Source organism: Chiloscyllium punctatum, chromosome 9, assembly GCF_047496795.1.
Source record: "Chiloscyllium punctatum isolate Juve2018m chromosome 9, sChiPun1.3, whole genome shotgun sequence".
In the NCBI taxonomy this organism is placed as follows: Eukaryota; Metazoa; Chordata; class Chondrichthyes; order Orectolobiformes; family Hemiscylliidae; genus Chiloscyllium; species Chiloscyllium punctatum.
The window spans coordinates 14771468-14787524 of NC_092747.1; the positions used below are offsets into that span (position 1 = coordinate 14771468).

General features: G+C 39.9%; 1 protein-coding gene and 1 long non-coding RNA gene across 2 annotated transcripts in view; one reads left to right on the forward strand and one right to left on the reverse strand.

Moving 5' to 3' along the window:
• The window catches only part of LOC140481152 (uncharacterized), a 102398-nt gene that overhangs the window by 22637 nt on the left and 63704 nt on the right, over positions 1–16057 (forward strand). The gene's annotated exons all lie outside the window — the stretch shown is intronic.
• Positions 1–16057, reverse strand: part of cd99 (CD99 molecule) — a 52605-nt gene that overhangs the window by 3212 nt on the left and 33336 nt on the right. Inside the window, exons 3-10 of the mRNA XM_072576900.1 lie at positions 15644–15670; positions 14049–14105; positions 11517–11555; positions 10247–10297; positions 8165–8239; positions 7146–7169; positions 5543–5656; positions 3000–3062 (exon numbers count right to left, since the gene is read on the reverse strand). Coding sequence (XP_072433001.1) covers positions 3000–3062; positions 5543–5656; positions 7146–7169; positions 8165–8239; positions 10247–10297; positions 11517–11555; positions 14049–14105; positions 15644–15670 — 450 coding nt within the window. The remainder of the gene's footprint in view (positions 1–2999; positions 3063–5542; positions 5657–7145; positions 7170–8164; positions 8240–10246; positions 10298–11516; positions 11556–14048; positions 14106–15643; positions 15671–16057) is intronic.

Consider the following 16057-nt stretch of genomic DNA (forward strand, 5'->3'; position numbering starts at 1 on the left):
AATAAAAACTCCACTGAATTTTCTGGATGATCTATACAATTCACTGCACAGGAGGTGGTGGTGTGATGTAGTGGGTAGTATCCCTAACTCTGGATCAGAGGGTATGGTTCAAATCCCATTCAGCAGTTTTTTTTTTGGTTTTTTTAGGGGGGGGGCGCGACAGCAGCAGCAGCATGTAGGTTGTCATAGCTCAGCCAGCCAATCAGGTGAGCAACAGGTGAAGCCAGTCCTGAGTGGTATCTGCAAATGTGAAGACTTCACGCATCCAAGAGAACATGATCAGGTCCTTCCTATGAGCAGGTTGGCCAAACACACCCTTCACTGGCAACCAGTTTCCACTACTCCACAGCAACATTACAATGGCCCAGTCCATCAGTTTGACCTTCAGCTCAGCTACTGTCCACACCTAACTTGGTGCAGAGGAAAAAAGCCAGAAGTCAATGCCACACTTGGGATTAGGGTCAGATAATTAGGGTCAGATTTTCATGTTCTGAGACAAAAATAAAGTCAGAAGTAGGTGCAGGAAGTGGAGAGAGAAAAAAAAACATCACTGCACTGGAAATCAGAAATTCCCCTTCAAGGAAAGGAAAAAAAAAGTCTCACACAAACTCGCCATGGCTGACAAGAGGTTCAAGGTAGTGATGGCAATTCTGCTTGTACATCAAGATCACCGTTGACAGGTCAAGGAGCAAATACAGCCCTGGCCTCACCAGAGTCAGCTCTATCAGACCTAGTGTGATTAGAGCAAACTCAAATAGTGCTGGGCTTAGAAAAGGCAGAACAGAAATAGCTGCATTACGGGCCATTTCTGAACCATCCTTTTGCCACATCAGCTTAATGCAGATAATGGTATGTTAACACATGCTGTGTAACTATGGGCTAAGCAAAAAAGCTCTAATATACATTAGATGCATTAAATGCTGCAAGTCATAATATATTAATATCAATCCTCAAGAGTCCCTTATAAGTGGAGGAATGATCGAACCATGTGGTAACTTGAAAAAGTTCAATTGATTAGCTGCTTCAGAATACCACTTGATTTACGTCAGACCCAGGACAGTAGGTCCCACATTGTATTTACATACAGGGAGTCCTCAGGTTAGAAATGGGTTTCATTTAAGTACATACATTAATTGATTTGTACATCAGTTAGAAAAATAATACAGTAGTCATTTGTAAATACAAGACAACTGAAGTTGAAAAAACTAACTTAATACTAGTGGGATCTCATATCTTCAGATATTCATAAGTCAGGACCACCTGTAATTTTAGCTGCTTCCTTCCTAGGGCAAAACTGGGAGTGACCCTATTTTGGATTACTGCCCCCACAGTACTATAAAGTGCAAGTAATTACTTGTTTCAGTTTTAAATGTGACGATGGAACAGAATTTTTTAAAAAAAAGATACATTTTCCTTAACATTTAATGTTTATTGACCTGAACATTTGTTGCTGGGACCAAACACTGGAAAAATATTATGAACTTCAGACCATTTGCTCCAAGCTGAATGTAGGACCAGATATTCCCCAATCTGCTACATTCTCTAGATTCCAATTCATAAGAAAATTGGTGCAGATCATCTAGCCCTACAAGCTTGTTCTGTCATTCAAATAGATCGCAGCTAATCCATAATATAATTCAACCAACTTGCCTTGTGTCCCTCCTAATAACCTTACTTGTTAAAAATCTCTCATCTCCAATTTCAGTAGAGTCGAGCCTCAGCTCTTGATTGTGTAGGAGCTTTAGGTGTCTACCGCCATTTGATTGAAGAGGAGCTTCCCGACATCCCCATGATTAGCCCAACTCACTACTGCGTTACATGCTCTTGTTCTCAGACAATGAAAGAGTTATTTTCATCGACTGACTAACTCCTTTAACTTAAACACCAAATCAAATCACCGTTAACCTTCTACATTCAGAGGAATTTAGATTAGATTAGATTCCTACAGTATGGAAACAGACCCTTCAGTCAAACAATTCCACACCGATCCTCCAAAGAGTAACCCATCTATATATTTAACCCCCTACCCTATATTTACCCTTGACTAACGCACCTAACACTGTGGGCAATTAAGATGAATCCAAATCAAAATGGTGAGAACGAGTGTTGGCTCTTGAGGAGCATTGGTACTGCACCTTCCTCTGGAGGTAGAAGGCCTGGGTTGAAGTCCCACCTGCACTAGAACTTCATAACACCTGGACAGGTTGATTAAAAGCAGAAAAACAATACTTCTTGACAAAATTATGCAGGCCATTTAATGCTCCTAGCACAATCTCTGCTGAATGCTTAGATTTCTACTTGAGAGACAAGATTATTGCAATGTGCCAGCCAATACTTTCAGGAAAGCCCAATGGCATGGCTAAACAGAGGCATGGAGTGTGGCACATGCCACTGGCAAGAGGTATTGGCAATGAGCAGCTGAACCTTGAACTCCTGCTGTGGAAGCTTGTTTATTCTTGGACAGTGTTGAGAGGCTCTATGATCTGTATTTTCAATGCAGTGATGGAAGTTCTGTATCCCCCTTCCTTGTTTCCTTCACCTTTGGACCTTCCAACAAACTAAAAAGTTAAATCCACTTCAACAGATTAGGGTGCACAGCACCCATAAAGCCTAGACATAGATATGTACCTTCAGAAGTGGGGGGGGGGGGGGGGTGAAAAGAGGAGGGGAGAGAATAAGCCAGCACACAGTCAGTAATCTTGACATTTCTAAATGACAATCAAATCAGTCAATCAATCATTCAACTGCTTCACACTCAAAATGAGAGACCATAAGTGAAGCTGGGCTTCCAATAAGTGAATCCCAGACACAGGAGTCAGGCTGAACCCCAAAAAAACAAAAGACCAGTTCCAGCTCTCAGGAAGAATGGGGAAAAAAAAGGTGAAAAAAAAGAGACTGACTTAAATTAATCATAGGTGTATTATTCCAGTTTGAAATAGATTAACATTTCAGAAAAGAAAGTTATGCTGTTATACTGGACTGCAAAACTGAATACATACACTGGGGGTCCTCTCGCTGACCACGTACATTCTCTTGCTTGGTGTTCTGCTCAGTTGAGTTCCCTGGTAATAAAAAAAATTTAAAAAGAGGACAAGTTGAGTGTTGTGAAGTAGTTCTGTTTTATTTCCCATATGTTTGGTTAGTTCAGGGGAAAACAACAAACAACAACTGGTTCTCACTTGACTCAGTTCTTCCAGACTTCTAGTTGGCCTCGCTCATTCTTATCCTCCTCTCAACTAAAGTCATTCAAAATTCCATTGCTCATGCCCTAACATGCATCAAGAACCATTCACTCATCATCCTGTGCTTGCTGACTCAGTTTAGCATTGCATTAATTTTAAAGTTTCCTTTGTCGTCAAATCCTTCCATGCCCCACCTTTCCCACCTCTAATGAGTCCCACCAATTGTAACTATGCATTGACTTGCCCATCATAATTCCCTCCCTAATATTTTTATCTTCTGCAACCCCTTTCCTCCTTTAAGATGAATTTCAACCTACATCATTGAGCAAGTGTGTTCACCTGACCTTACATTATTTAATACGATATGTCTGTGTCAAATTAACATGCTTAAGATATCTTTTATAAAAACAGTAATTTATTTCTTTGCTACTATCCCATTCAATAAATATTCTGACAGTTTGGTTTTAAACTCAGCTCCAAGACAAACAAAATTCCCCATTCCAAATCTCTCCACGAGTACTGGGAATGATGGAATGGTTAGGAGGGATCCTGCTGAATGGAAAAGACATCAGTTCAACAGTTCCTGTCATCAAAGCTACAGCCCCACCCCATGTGCAATTCTGCAGAGTTTTTAGCTGGGACAGATAATGGCCTAGTGGTATTAGTTGCTGGACTATTAATCCAGAGACCAGTTAATGTTCGGGAGGACCCAGGTTAGAATCCGACCATAAGACAGCAGAAATTAGGCCATTCGGCCCATACAATCTGTTCTGCCATTCAATCATGGCTGATCAGTTTCTCATCCCCATTCTCCCACCTAGTCCCTTTGACAATCAAGAACCCCTTTCAGTCTTAAAATACACTCAAATGACCCAAATACATTCACAGCCTTCTGTGGCAATAAAAAAAAGACAGCAATAAAAAGCTGGAATTCAGAGTCAAATGAAGACTCCACTGTTGGAAAAAGAAAATTATCTGGTTCACGAATATCCTTTATGGTAAGAAATCATCTATCCTTATCTGGTCTGACCTACACATGACTCCAGACCCACAGCAACATGGCTGACTCTCACAACTGCCCTCCGAGCAGTTAGGGATGAGAATAAATGCTGGCCCAGCCAGCAATGCCATCACCCCAGAGAATTTTGAAAAAAAGTGTAAAAAACTGCTGTGCTTTTCCAGCACCACTACTCTTGACCCACATATCCTTGTCCATGAATCCTAAACAATATAAATGTAAACAATTAGGAAGTCAAATGGTATGACAGTCTTCAATGCAAGTTGATTCAAGTTCAGGAACAGAGATGTCTTGCTGCAGCTGTAATGAACTGTGATGAGACTTCACCTGGACTATGGTGTCCACCTTTAGAATCTTCAGGAATTAATCTGCGAAATCCTTTATCAGAGAGGACTGTTGAAGCTAGGCCATTAAGGCAGAGATAGATGGATATTTAATCAGTCATGAAATCAAGGTTATAGGGAAAAAGACAGGAAAAGAAAGTTAAGGATCCAGATCAGCCATTAAATGACACAGATGGGCTGAATGGGCTATTTCTGTCTCTCATGGCAAGGTAGTCATGGCTTAGGGAGAATGCAAGAAAAATTCACCAGACCAGACAGGTTATATTACAGAGGAGAAATGGAGGAAACTGGGTCTGTGTACTCTGGCGTGTACAAGATTAGAGGGGTCAACTCAAACTTACAGGGTCTGATGGGAGGATTCCCCTAGCTGGGAAATATAAAAACATGGGGCTGAACCAAGACTGAATGGAGTAGGAACTATTTTGCATGGAGGTTGAAGAATCTTGAGAATTCTCCACTCTTCAGGGTTCTGGAAGTTAATTCATTGCTCAAGTCAGAAACCAACAGACTTCTGGGGACAAAATGACATCAAAGGGTATGGAGATAGTGAGGACATGGCTTGAGACAGCCAACTAGCCAGAATCTAACCTAATGGTAGAATGGATACGATGGACTTGATAAACCTACCCCTTTGCTACGTTCTCAAATTCACCCGAATTCCCTGGCAAGTCAGTGTGAGCAAGTTAATCCACTTAATGTGGATAACAGCATGGTTATACTTTTCAGAATCATGCATTTGCATCTCTTTCCATCAGGCAGAAAGCTAAAAAAACAACCCATTGGAATTTACACCTATTCTTTATTATAGAGTCAGAGCTGTTCAACACCATTACATGTCCACATTTCATATCTGTCAGCTTTTAAAGTCCCTCAAACACCTCCCTAACCCATGTGTAACATCCAAATTAATTTTGTTGCTCTGCTAGAATCTTCTGCTTCTCAAACAGTTAAGGATTAGTTAGCCACCAATTAATTTGCAAATTCCAAAACCATCTCACCTGTCAAAGAGAAACATAGCTTCTTCTTCTGGTAGAGGATATAACTGGATACTCCACCGCCCACAGCCAGCAAGACACCAGTGATAATACCAGTAAGAGTACCATTGCCACCATCTGAAAGGAGGTTTTTGAGAAAAAGTTCAACGATTCCTCAAAATGTTTCCATCTATTAAATACTTTGAGAGAATTCTTGCCCCAAGGGAAGTGTCAGATCCACAAGATGGCAGCAAAGTATAACATTTGAAGCCACCATAGCAGCTCCCTCTAAGGATTGAGGGCACAGTCCACTGAGGGAAAAAAAGGGTACCAATTTAAGACCGAATTGAGGAGGAATTTCTTCTGACAAAGGATTGTTTGCCTTTGGAACTCCTCACCACAGAGGGACAAAGTAATTGCATCTGTTTATAGGTTAAGATATGGAGTCTGGATCAGTAGAGGAATCAAAATGTTTTATGGGGAAAGACCAGGAAAGTAGGCAGGAGGAATGCCAACTCAACCACAATCTATTGGATATTGGATGGCACAGCAGTCTGAAGGGTACATATGGCCTGTTCCCATTCCTATTTCTTATTGTTTTTAATTGGACAACTTTGTGTAAACTCAAGTTTGTGCCAAACAATAAGCACACTGATCCATAAAGCCAGGAGAAAGTGAGGACTGCAGATGATGGAAATCAGAATTGAAAAGCATGGTGCTGGAAAAGCACAGCCAGTCAGGGGGCATCCGAGGAGCAGGGGAATTGACGTTTAGGAATGCCCGAAATGTCGACTCCTGCTCCTCTGATACTGACTGACTGCTTTTTTCCACTGCCACAATGACTGATTCATAAAGCCAGTAGAGCTAAAATTGATTAGCCATTAAGAGTACTGAACCAGGCACAAAGTCAAGATGCTGCTGAATGGACAGCAGTCCCTGTGGCTGTCCTCTGCATTCCTGATTTGAAGACCACAGCCAGACACAAACCAGTTTGCATAAGGACAGAGCATGTGGATGTGTTGCTATGGCAAACAGATGAGTCATTAGTGCTGGGCTTTCCCCCCCCACCATTTCAAAATGAAACCGAAGCCACAAGCTGCTGTTCACAATGGGAACATTAAGATCGGGGATGGCAGAGGCAAACAAATTGACTAGTGTGCTCTTGGGGAGCGCACCTCCCTCCATGGGCAGGGAGGGAAGAAGGGATGAATTTATTAATCCATTCTTGCTGCATTTTAACCCCACCCTTCCAGTGGATGCCTCAGTCTCAAGTCGCTGCTCAAACAAGATGGAAGCATGTTTAATCACTTTGGGATGTCCCAGAGATGTGAAAATTACTCCATATAGAACAAATGTTTGACATGACCATACAAATCAGGTCTTATGACCTGCACTGGGCACAATGATTTCTTCCCAGAATCTGCTTTGTCAATCACTTTGATGTTGACCAAATGTGCGTTTGGAGGAGATCAACTTGCAAATGCTTCAAGAAGCTGAAATAAAATTGAGTGCTTCCAGCAAATAGATCCCAACATCTGAAGTGGGCTCAAGTTGTCTGAACTGCAATCTCATTGGATTGGTCTTTAAAATGGATGGTTTTGATTCAGTATTAACATAATAGCTGTACCTTGACCACTTTCCTGATTTTCACCTGAAAAAGATTAAAATAAAAAAGTTGTTAGTTTGAGTGTGTTTTAAGGGGAAGGGGGGAGGGGGGAGGGGGGGGAGGGGGGAGGGGGGGGGGGGGGGGGAAGGCAAAGTAGAAAGTTAGGAATTACAGGGTAAGAAGGGAGCAGAGATGCAAACAGTTAAAATTAGTTTACTTACAAAACAAAAAAAAAACTTTTGAATAGGCACAAGACATGCATTTTCAAACAGAGGAACAACAAATTTTGATGTTAAAGGATTTTTAAAAATTCAGAAATTTACGAGGGGAACTTTACACAGTATGCCATAATCTCTGAACCAGAGCCCCGATTGCAGCTTGTAAACTCTTTGCTGCTTCCTCACTTATTGGGCTGGCCATGTCAGAGCTCATCTTTGAAAGTTAATGTGCTAATTTAAAAAAAAAATTTGATGCTCCCAGTGAGAGGGCACATCTTCAATCTGTGCATTTCCACAGCTTCTGTCCCCATTCACATCGATCCATGATCGCCACACTATCCCAAACAAAACAAGCTACACAAATACAAAAAACACACCTAATTAATTTAGCATTACTTTTATAATAGTGTTATGGTCTCTATTGCCACCTTCAGCAAACATTTTCAAATGAGTCAACATTTCGCAGCATAGAATGAAGGAGAGTGGGCCTATACTATGCAGCTAAAGCCAGACATTAGAAAAGGCTACCAATGGCTGTCTCCAGTGCAGAGGTTAAATAGCAGTGATAAACTGATGGCATTGTTACCTAAAACAATTGACTGGTGTCATATTAGAAGACAGTTTTGTCTTGGCTTCAAAGCATGCAGCCAATCTCTTCATTCAAAAATCAGTAGAATACAACTGTGCAGACATTCTGTAATTAGTTGAGGACTTAACACATAGCTTTCACCATCTTATCTAACAATTTGACAGTCTGAAAGTGACCTATTTATTCAAGTATTTGCACATTATGGGAAAACCCAGTAAAGACTTGAGCATTACCTTTAGGGATGATCTTGTCAGGGCTATAAGCACCACCTGCAATATCTACGAGGTCCATGTCCCCAAACTGCCGATCTGCAAAATTAAAAGCAATAAGAGTATCTTGTTCCTAGAAGCTGAGGAAACACGTGCTCCAAACATGAAGTTCCACTCCCTTCACTTTCTGACAGGTCTATCACAAACCAGTGTGACATCCAAACTAGGTCCTTTTAGCTCATTAAAACAAATCTGACATAGCAATTAAGCTCAAGAATATTGCCTCAGCTGTTGAACAGTAACAGTTTAAGTCAAATGTTTTATACTCATCGGTTCAGCTATTGCCTTGCCACATCTCTTGACAGAACTTTTATAGCACAGAAACCTGCCTGATAAACTTTAAAAAACTTGTTTATCATGCTGGACAGTTACTGAACATCTTCACGACACTGCAATGTATTCTTTTCATTGAAAAAAAGACAAGAATATTTCAGAAAGAACCATAAATGCTATAAAGTTAAGCTACCATGGTCTTGCCAGGGTTGCTTTCTCATTAGAGAGATGACCAATATTTTGTCCTGTGGGTCACCACATCTCAGGTGAGGAAAGGGTGGAGAAGGGGAACCCTTCATCTTAAGTGCAGCCTGTGTGGGAATTGATCCCATGTTGTTGGCATCCCTTTACATTGCAAACTAGCCGTGCAGGCAACTGAGCTAAATGACTACATTATAAACACATGACAATTTAGAAAGATCTTGATATAAATAGCAGATAGCTCCAATAGATTTTCTCCAGCAACATCCACAGCAGCTACTCAACTCCAGCAAAGTAACAAAGCTGGCTTTACTTAAAGTCCAATACACAATTCTAGCTGTTTTCAATACAAGGCAGAGCTCAAATGGAAAACACCTTCACTGCAGCAAGAACTTCATTGTGTGGGAGCTAGAAAACTTTAGGAATCATAGCAAATACTTGTGAAATGCAGATAAAGACTGTAGAACTGTCAAGTCATTTAAACTGCCAGTCTTATAAAAAACTAAAATTTAGCTCAGTCATAGGCAGACAGTTTTTCAAAGAAAAAAACTACCAATTTAAATAGCTATTTGTTGACAATCCAAAGTGATGTAATTATAACAGTATTAGTGCTGGGCTACCTTCCAGGACCTTTTGTCATTATAGATGGGCTGAACATTTACTGGTCAGCACCCCAGAGTATAAAAGGATTAAGAGTCTTTGTTGTGGGTTTATGAACACAATTTTTTTGTAAGGGACTAAGTACTTGACAGGATTTAACTGCATTTAAATGGTTTTCATGAATGAGAATTTTGTTCACGTTAAAGTCTGTATGAAATATTTTAGAACTTAATTTCTTCAACATCACCCCTGAGATCTTCCCATGGCACATTTGAGGCAAGTTGGCAGTGTGCGTAGAAAGATAAATGGAGGTGATGGGTGGGGGCATCTTGAGTCGCTAGAGATACAAGTTGTCCTAGGTATAGGCAGGGGAGTCACTAGGTGTTGGTTCTAGTGTCTAGTTCAGCATACTAAGTGAGTGAAAGCCAGGCTAATATCCTTGTGGTTAGGTGCCCAATACTTTACAATTACAAATCACTTGTGAAGTACTGTGGGTATTTATTATATTAAAAGATATCATAATTTATTGTTAAAACAAAATGCTTAAAGAGCTTGACAGGGCATGTTTTCCTTTTACCATGAGGCAGTGCTAATTTCGCTCCAAGATTACATTATATTCTCTACATTGTGGAAACAGGCCCTTCGGCCCAATCAGTCCACACCAACCCTCCGAAGAGTAACCCACCCATTTCCCTAATGGGATGGGCAATTTAGCATGGTCAGTTCACCGGACCTGCACATCTTTGGATTGTGGGAGGAAACCAGAGCTCCCACGTAGACACTGGGCGAACGTGCAAACTCCACACAGTTGCCAGAGGCTGGAATTAAACCTGGGACCCTGGTGCTGTGATGCAGCAGTACTAACCACTGAGCCACCAAGTAGTAGTTAAAACCATTCCAGAATTTTGAAGATAGTGTAACCTTTCTTCAAAAAAGAAAGATAATTTGCTGGATCAGAAACTATTTCATTACCTGGATCACCATTAGCTGGCTTCTTCGGAAGCATCGTTGGAGTAAACTTGTCTGTTACAAGAGCAAAAATACTGGTTGAGGTTTGAAACCCATCACTGGTCAAGGACAGATTACAATGTGTTTTGAAACATTCTATAAAAGTGTATTTGGCCATGGTCAATAGTTTTCATACTTTTGAGCACAGAATAGAACAAGGCTGATCCCTTAATTACCAAGGATCACATAAGAAATGCACACATCCACACCTTCTAAATATCTATGATAAAGCTGGGAGTGAATGAATTACCCACTGACATACAAAAGACAAAAATTCAAGGCATTATGTCCCCCCCCAAACCTCGTGAGCAAACTACCCACAATGGAGCCATGAGCTCTGAAACCCAGCTCAGTGTTGGACTGACATCAAAGAAGCGGATAACAGGGATACCACTCCAACTACTGAGTACAGACATGATGGGAATTAATAGCAGCACTAAAAAGATCTGTACTAGAAGAACTGTGGATGCTGTAAATAAAAACAGAAATTGCTCAAAAAACTCAGCATTTGCGGATAGAAATCTGAGTTAGCGTGACCCTTCTTCAGAGAGTTCATAAAGCACAGAGCTGGGAAAAGCACAGGTCAAGTAGCACAAGAACAGCAGGAGAGTCAACATTTCAGGCAGGATCCTTCAGTAAGACGTTGACAGTCCTGAAGGATCCTGCCTGAAACATGAACTCTCCTGCTGTTCTGATGTTGCTTGACTTGTACTTTTTCCAGCTTCATGCTTTATCAACCAACTTCCTAGCATCTGCAATACTCACTACCTGCAAGTGACCCTTCAGAATTTAAAAACAGACTAGACCAGTTGAATGGGCTGTTGAGGCAAACATATCAAGACTTATTTCAAATTTTAAAAAAGGAGATTTAGTGACTACTAACTACACAAATTTGTATCTTCAATATTTTTTATTTGAAGGTAGCCCTAAACAATGAGAAAAAGGTTGCCTGTTTTATTAACTGTTTGAAACTCAAACACAACTTATAGTTGAAATTCACTCCCTCCTGTATGTTCACATTAATTACATACCATACAAGACTAGGCTACTGAACGCTTTAAACCTTCACAAATACAGAAGATTTAAAATCAGAGTAGAATTCATCCTGCCCAATTGAAGCAATTCAAATTTTAATATTTTATAATTGCGTGCTTGCCCAAGGTTAAGCCAGTGTTACTGGAAAGGTAAATTACATTCTATCATACCAAACAATTTGTAAAATAGTGATGCTTACCTACGCCATCAATGGCATCATTTAAATCAAATTCATCAGCTGGGGGAAAAAAATGAGACAAAAAGTTAACAGATTGTTTGAATACTGAATCAAGGTATCCACGCAAGGATCAGACTTTCACATGCATCAAGTTATTAGTCAACATAACTTTCTTCAATCAGATGGAGTTATCTTGCATCTATCTACAATACTAGGAGCGAATGAAATAAAGAATTGTTTTAGCATTGGGAATCTGAAACAAACATACGAAAGAAACAAGTCTGGCAACATTAGTGGACAGAAAACACTAACATTTCAATTCTAATTTCATCAGGTGCATTGGTTCTTTTTCTTTAAAATAAGAAATCTAAAAAGGTGTTATTACAATGACAAAGCTATCACCCTCTCAAATGCAGAACAAAAAAGTTTGCTTAAAACACCATATTGGTGCTGAATTTAAAAACAAAAATCACAAGAACAAAAGAAATATCTCCAAAAAAATATATATACACACACACACACACACAACAGGAGGCTGATCAGCCCCTCAAACCTACCTCATTTTATAATGGCATGAGATGTCTACCCCACACCTCAACTACTCTTTTAGAAGACAGAACATTACAGTTCAGTCCAGGCCTTCAATGGTTCCACAGGTCAGCGCAACAATCTGAAGCCCATCTATTCTACACTATTCCATTCTCATCCATACGTCTATCCACTGACCATTTAAATGCCTTGGAGGTTGGCAAGTCTACTATTATTGCAGGCAATGCATTCAATGCCCCTACTACTGAGTAAATAAACTACTTGTGACATCTGTCCTATATTTATCACCCCTCATTTTAAAGCTATGTTCTCTTATGCTAGTCATCACCATCCAAGGAAAAAGGCTCTCGCTGTCCACTATCTAACCCTCTGGTTATCTCGTAAGTCACACTCCAAATCTTTAATGAAAACAGCCTCAAGTCCCTCAGCCTTTCCTCTAAGGCCTTCCCTCCATAACAGGCAACATCCTAGTAAATCTCTTCTGAACCCTTTTCAAAGCTTCCACATCCTTCCTATAATGCGGTGACCAGAACTGTACGCAATATTCCAAGTGCAGCCATAGAGTTTTGTACAGTTGCAGCATGATCTGGTAGCTCCAAAATCCAATCCCACTACCAATAAAAGCTAACATACCGTATGCCTTCTTAATAACCCTATCAACTTGGGTGGCAACTATCAGAAATCAGAAGGGAAACATTTTGTACATGGACACAGATCTCTCTGCTCTTCTACACTACCAAGAATCTTACCATTAGCCCAGTACTCTGCAGTCCTGTTGTTCCTTCCAAAGTGAATCACCTCATTTTTCTGCATTAAACTCCATTTGCCACCTCTTAGCCCAGCTCTGCAGCTTATGTCCCTCTAACCTGCACCCTCCTTCAGCACTGCCCACTACTTCACCGACCTTGTCTCATCTGCAAATTTACTAACCCATTCTTCTAAGTCTTCATCCAGGTCATTTTTAATGAAAATGACAGACAGCAGTGGACAAAAAACAGATCCCTGCAGTACACCACTAGTAACTGACCTCCAGGATGAACATTTCCCATCAACCACCATCCTCTGCCTTCTTTCAGGTAGCCATTTTTTTTATTCAAACCACTAAATCACCCTCAATCCCATGCCTCCATATTTTGTACAATAGCCTACCATGGAAAGCCTGATCAAACACCTCACTGAAATTCACATACCACCACATCAACTACTTTACCCTCATCCACTTGTTTGGTCACCATCTCAAAGAACTCAAGGTTTGAAAGGCATGAACTAGCCTTCACAAAACCATGTTGACAGTCCTTAGTCAACTTATTTCTCTAGATGATCATAAATCCTCTTTCTTGTAACCTTTTCCAACACTTCACCTACAACTGAAGTAAGGATCACTGGTGTATAATTACCAGGGTTGTCTCTACTCCCATCCTTGAAGGGGAGGATAACATTTGCTATCCTCCAGTCTTCTAGTACTATTCTGGTAGACAATGATAACGATCAAAAGCAAGACAGCTCCACAATTTCCTCTCTGGCTTCCTCTACAAAAAAAAACTTAACATAGGTCAAGGCTCAGGTGTTGGTACATTTGCCTCTGGAGCAGGAGGTTGTGCATTAAAGACTTCACCAGGGATTTCAGGAAATGGTTTAGGTTGGCATCACAGATTTAAGGGGTTGCTGCACTGTAGGAATCCAGAATTTAGATGGAAAGAAAGGTGGTTTCACAGCATGACTTGAATAGCAGAGGAATCTGTCCCCTGCCCATATTTACTCCCTAACCAGAGGGAATGTTTCCAATTGCCCCACTCCTTTTGAGGCAGCAATGGACAAACCTGCTGCTTAAATTTCCTACATTGCAACAGTAAACATAGCTTTAACAACTATTTCACTGGAGGGAAAGGGCCTCAAGCTCTCCAGTCATGAAGTTCTTTCCTTAAGAAATTATGAAGAGAAAGAAAAACAGATGGATCCTGAAATAGCTTACAGGTGCCTTGTGGGAGTCACACATGAACTTACGATTGTTATCGTGATTCTTTGGGGTTTCAGGAGCCTTGGGATCGTCAAAATCTAAATCTACAAAATAAACAAAAAAGGGTTAGAAGATCGGAATAAAGATCAGGAAAATTAAGTAGGAATAAGACAACCTTATGCAAGTTTTCACATGCCTTGCACTGTGCAGGGTTAGTCAATTCTGGTTGCAAATAACTCGTGTCCTTAAGCTGGGGTATAGGCAAAAGAGACAGGGCAGTTAAGTGATCCTCACTGTGACAACTGGAGTAGAGTTTGGTCAAATTCCGCAATGAGCAGCATTAAGCTGCACTCAAGGAGAGATTGCATTTTTGGTAATTTTGTTCAGTGATACTGTCAAGTTATACTGATTACCATCCTGAAATATCTTCCATGATCCCTTGATTACCTTCTAAAAAAGGTATAAAATAGTTTGGAGATCAACCATGATCTTACTAATAAAAGTTAGCTCAAGGAGTGGTCTGGTCTGGCACGTGCTTGCTCAGATTGCCCATGTCCTTAAACATGGAGCTCTAGCTAAATAGCTAATACAGATTTATAACAAGGAAGAGGAGCATGATTTAAAAACATTTCAACTGATGTTGCATTGGTGATGGTCTGGCTAAACAAACTGACCAGAATACAATCCATTTTGTATTTTCAGACAGCCTTTAGGCAGTTTTCATGTGTGAATTTTCAAGATATTTTGTAAAATAAGGGATGTAGATTATATTATGGATCTCTACATGAACAAGAAGATTCGACAGAAACCTACAATTAATACTTGGATTTCTTCTGGGAAAGGGAAGAGAGTTGGTCTAACTTGTGAATACTTTAGAAAATATAGGCAGCTCAGCAAAAGGGTGATGCAGATCATCACCTGAAAGATTTTGCCATATTTGCAGTCATATAGAAAACATTTTTAATATGAAGATGTTGGGATAAAACCACCATTTGAAAGTTAGCTTTAAATAGTTATTTTAATTAATAGATATAATGATAACAACATGTTCACGTTAAGCAAAAAGCACTACATTACTCAGAGCTAATTCATGGTTTAGGACATGTGTAATCATGAAGTCAAATCCTTGAAACGATTCTCCTTATATGTTCAAAGTTAAAACTCAACACCAGGTTATAGTCCAACAGGTTATTTGGAAGCCGTAGCTTTCAGAGCACTGCTTCTTCTTCAGGTGGTGTGGAGTATAAGATCATTTGACAGAATTTATACCAGTTTACAGTGTGATGCAACTGAAGTTATATATTGAAAGAGACCTGGATTGTTTGTTAAGTGTCTCATTGTTTAGAATGACCATTTTGGTTCCAGTTCTTTCATATGTAAATCCAAGAACTTTAAAAGTTAAGTTCACTTAAGAATATAGCGTTAAAGTTTGGACACCCCAGTCCAACATCAGCACCTCCAAAATCATGACCATATACATATTCAGTTCTGTTCTTGAATCTGGTCAAAGAAAACTGCCAAGTCAACACAAAACAAAACATTATCCTTTTTGACTTAACCTATATTACAGAGTCGTCTTCAGAAGGAAAAATATTCTTAATTAAAACATTCCCACATAAAAAGGCATTTATAAACAACTCACCAACATCTGGAAAATTAGAATCATCAGCTGCAAGAGAGGATAAATGTGCAATTAGAACAAGAATTTTTACTGTGAGAAATACTCACTCAAGGACATTTGCAGAAAATATTGTCAAATATTTCAGCTATTGAGTGGGTTTGGAAAGCATTTTCCCCATTGTGGACTTCTGATATGAAAAAGAGCAGAGAGACTCAAGGTAAAGTAACATTTCACATATTCTGTATTGCTTCACAACAATTTGTAAAGGAGAAAAGACACTGCATATAGCAATCTAGAATCCTTTTGCTACATTTAGAACATTTAATTTTTTAGCAAACGTAAGACAAAAACAAACATCAACGCACCTTCAGTTACTTAGCATACTGTTCAATGTGATATTCTTACCGACTAAGATTTGGTCTTATTATCTACCAT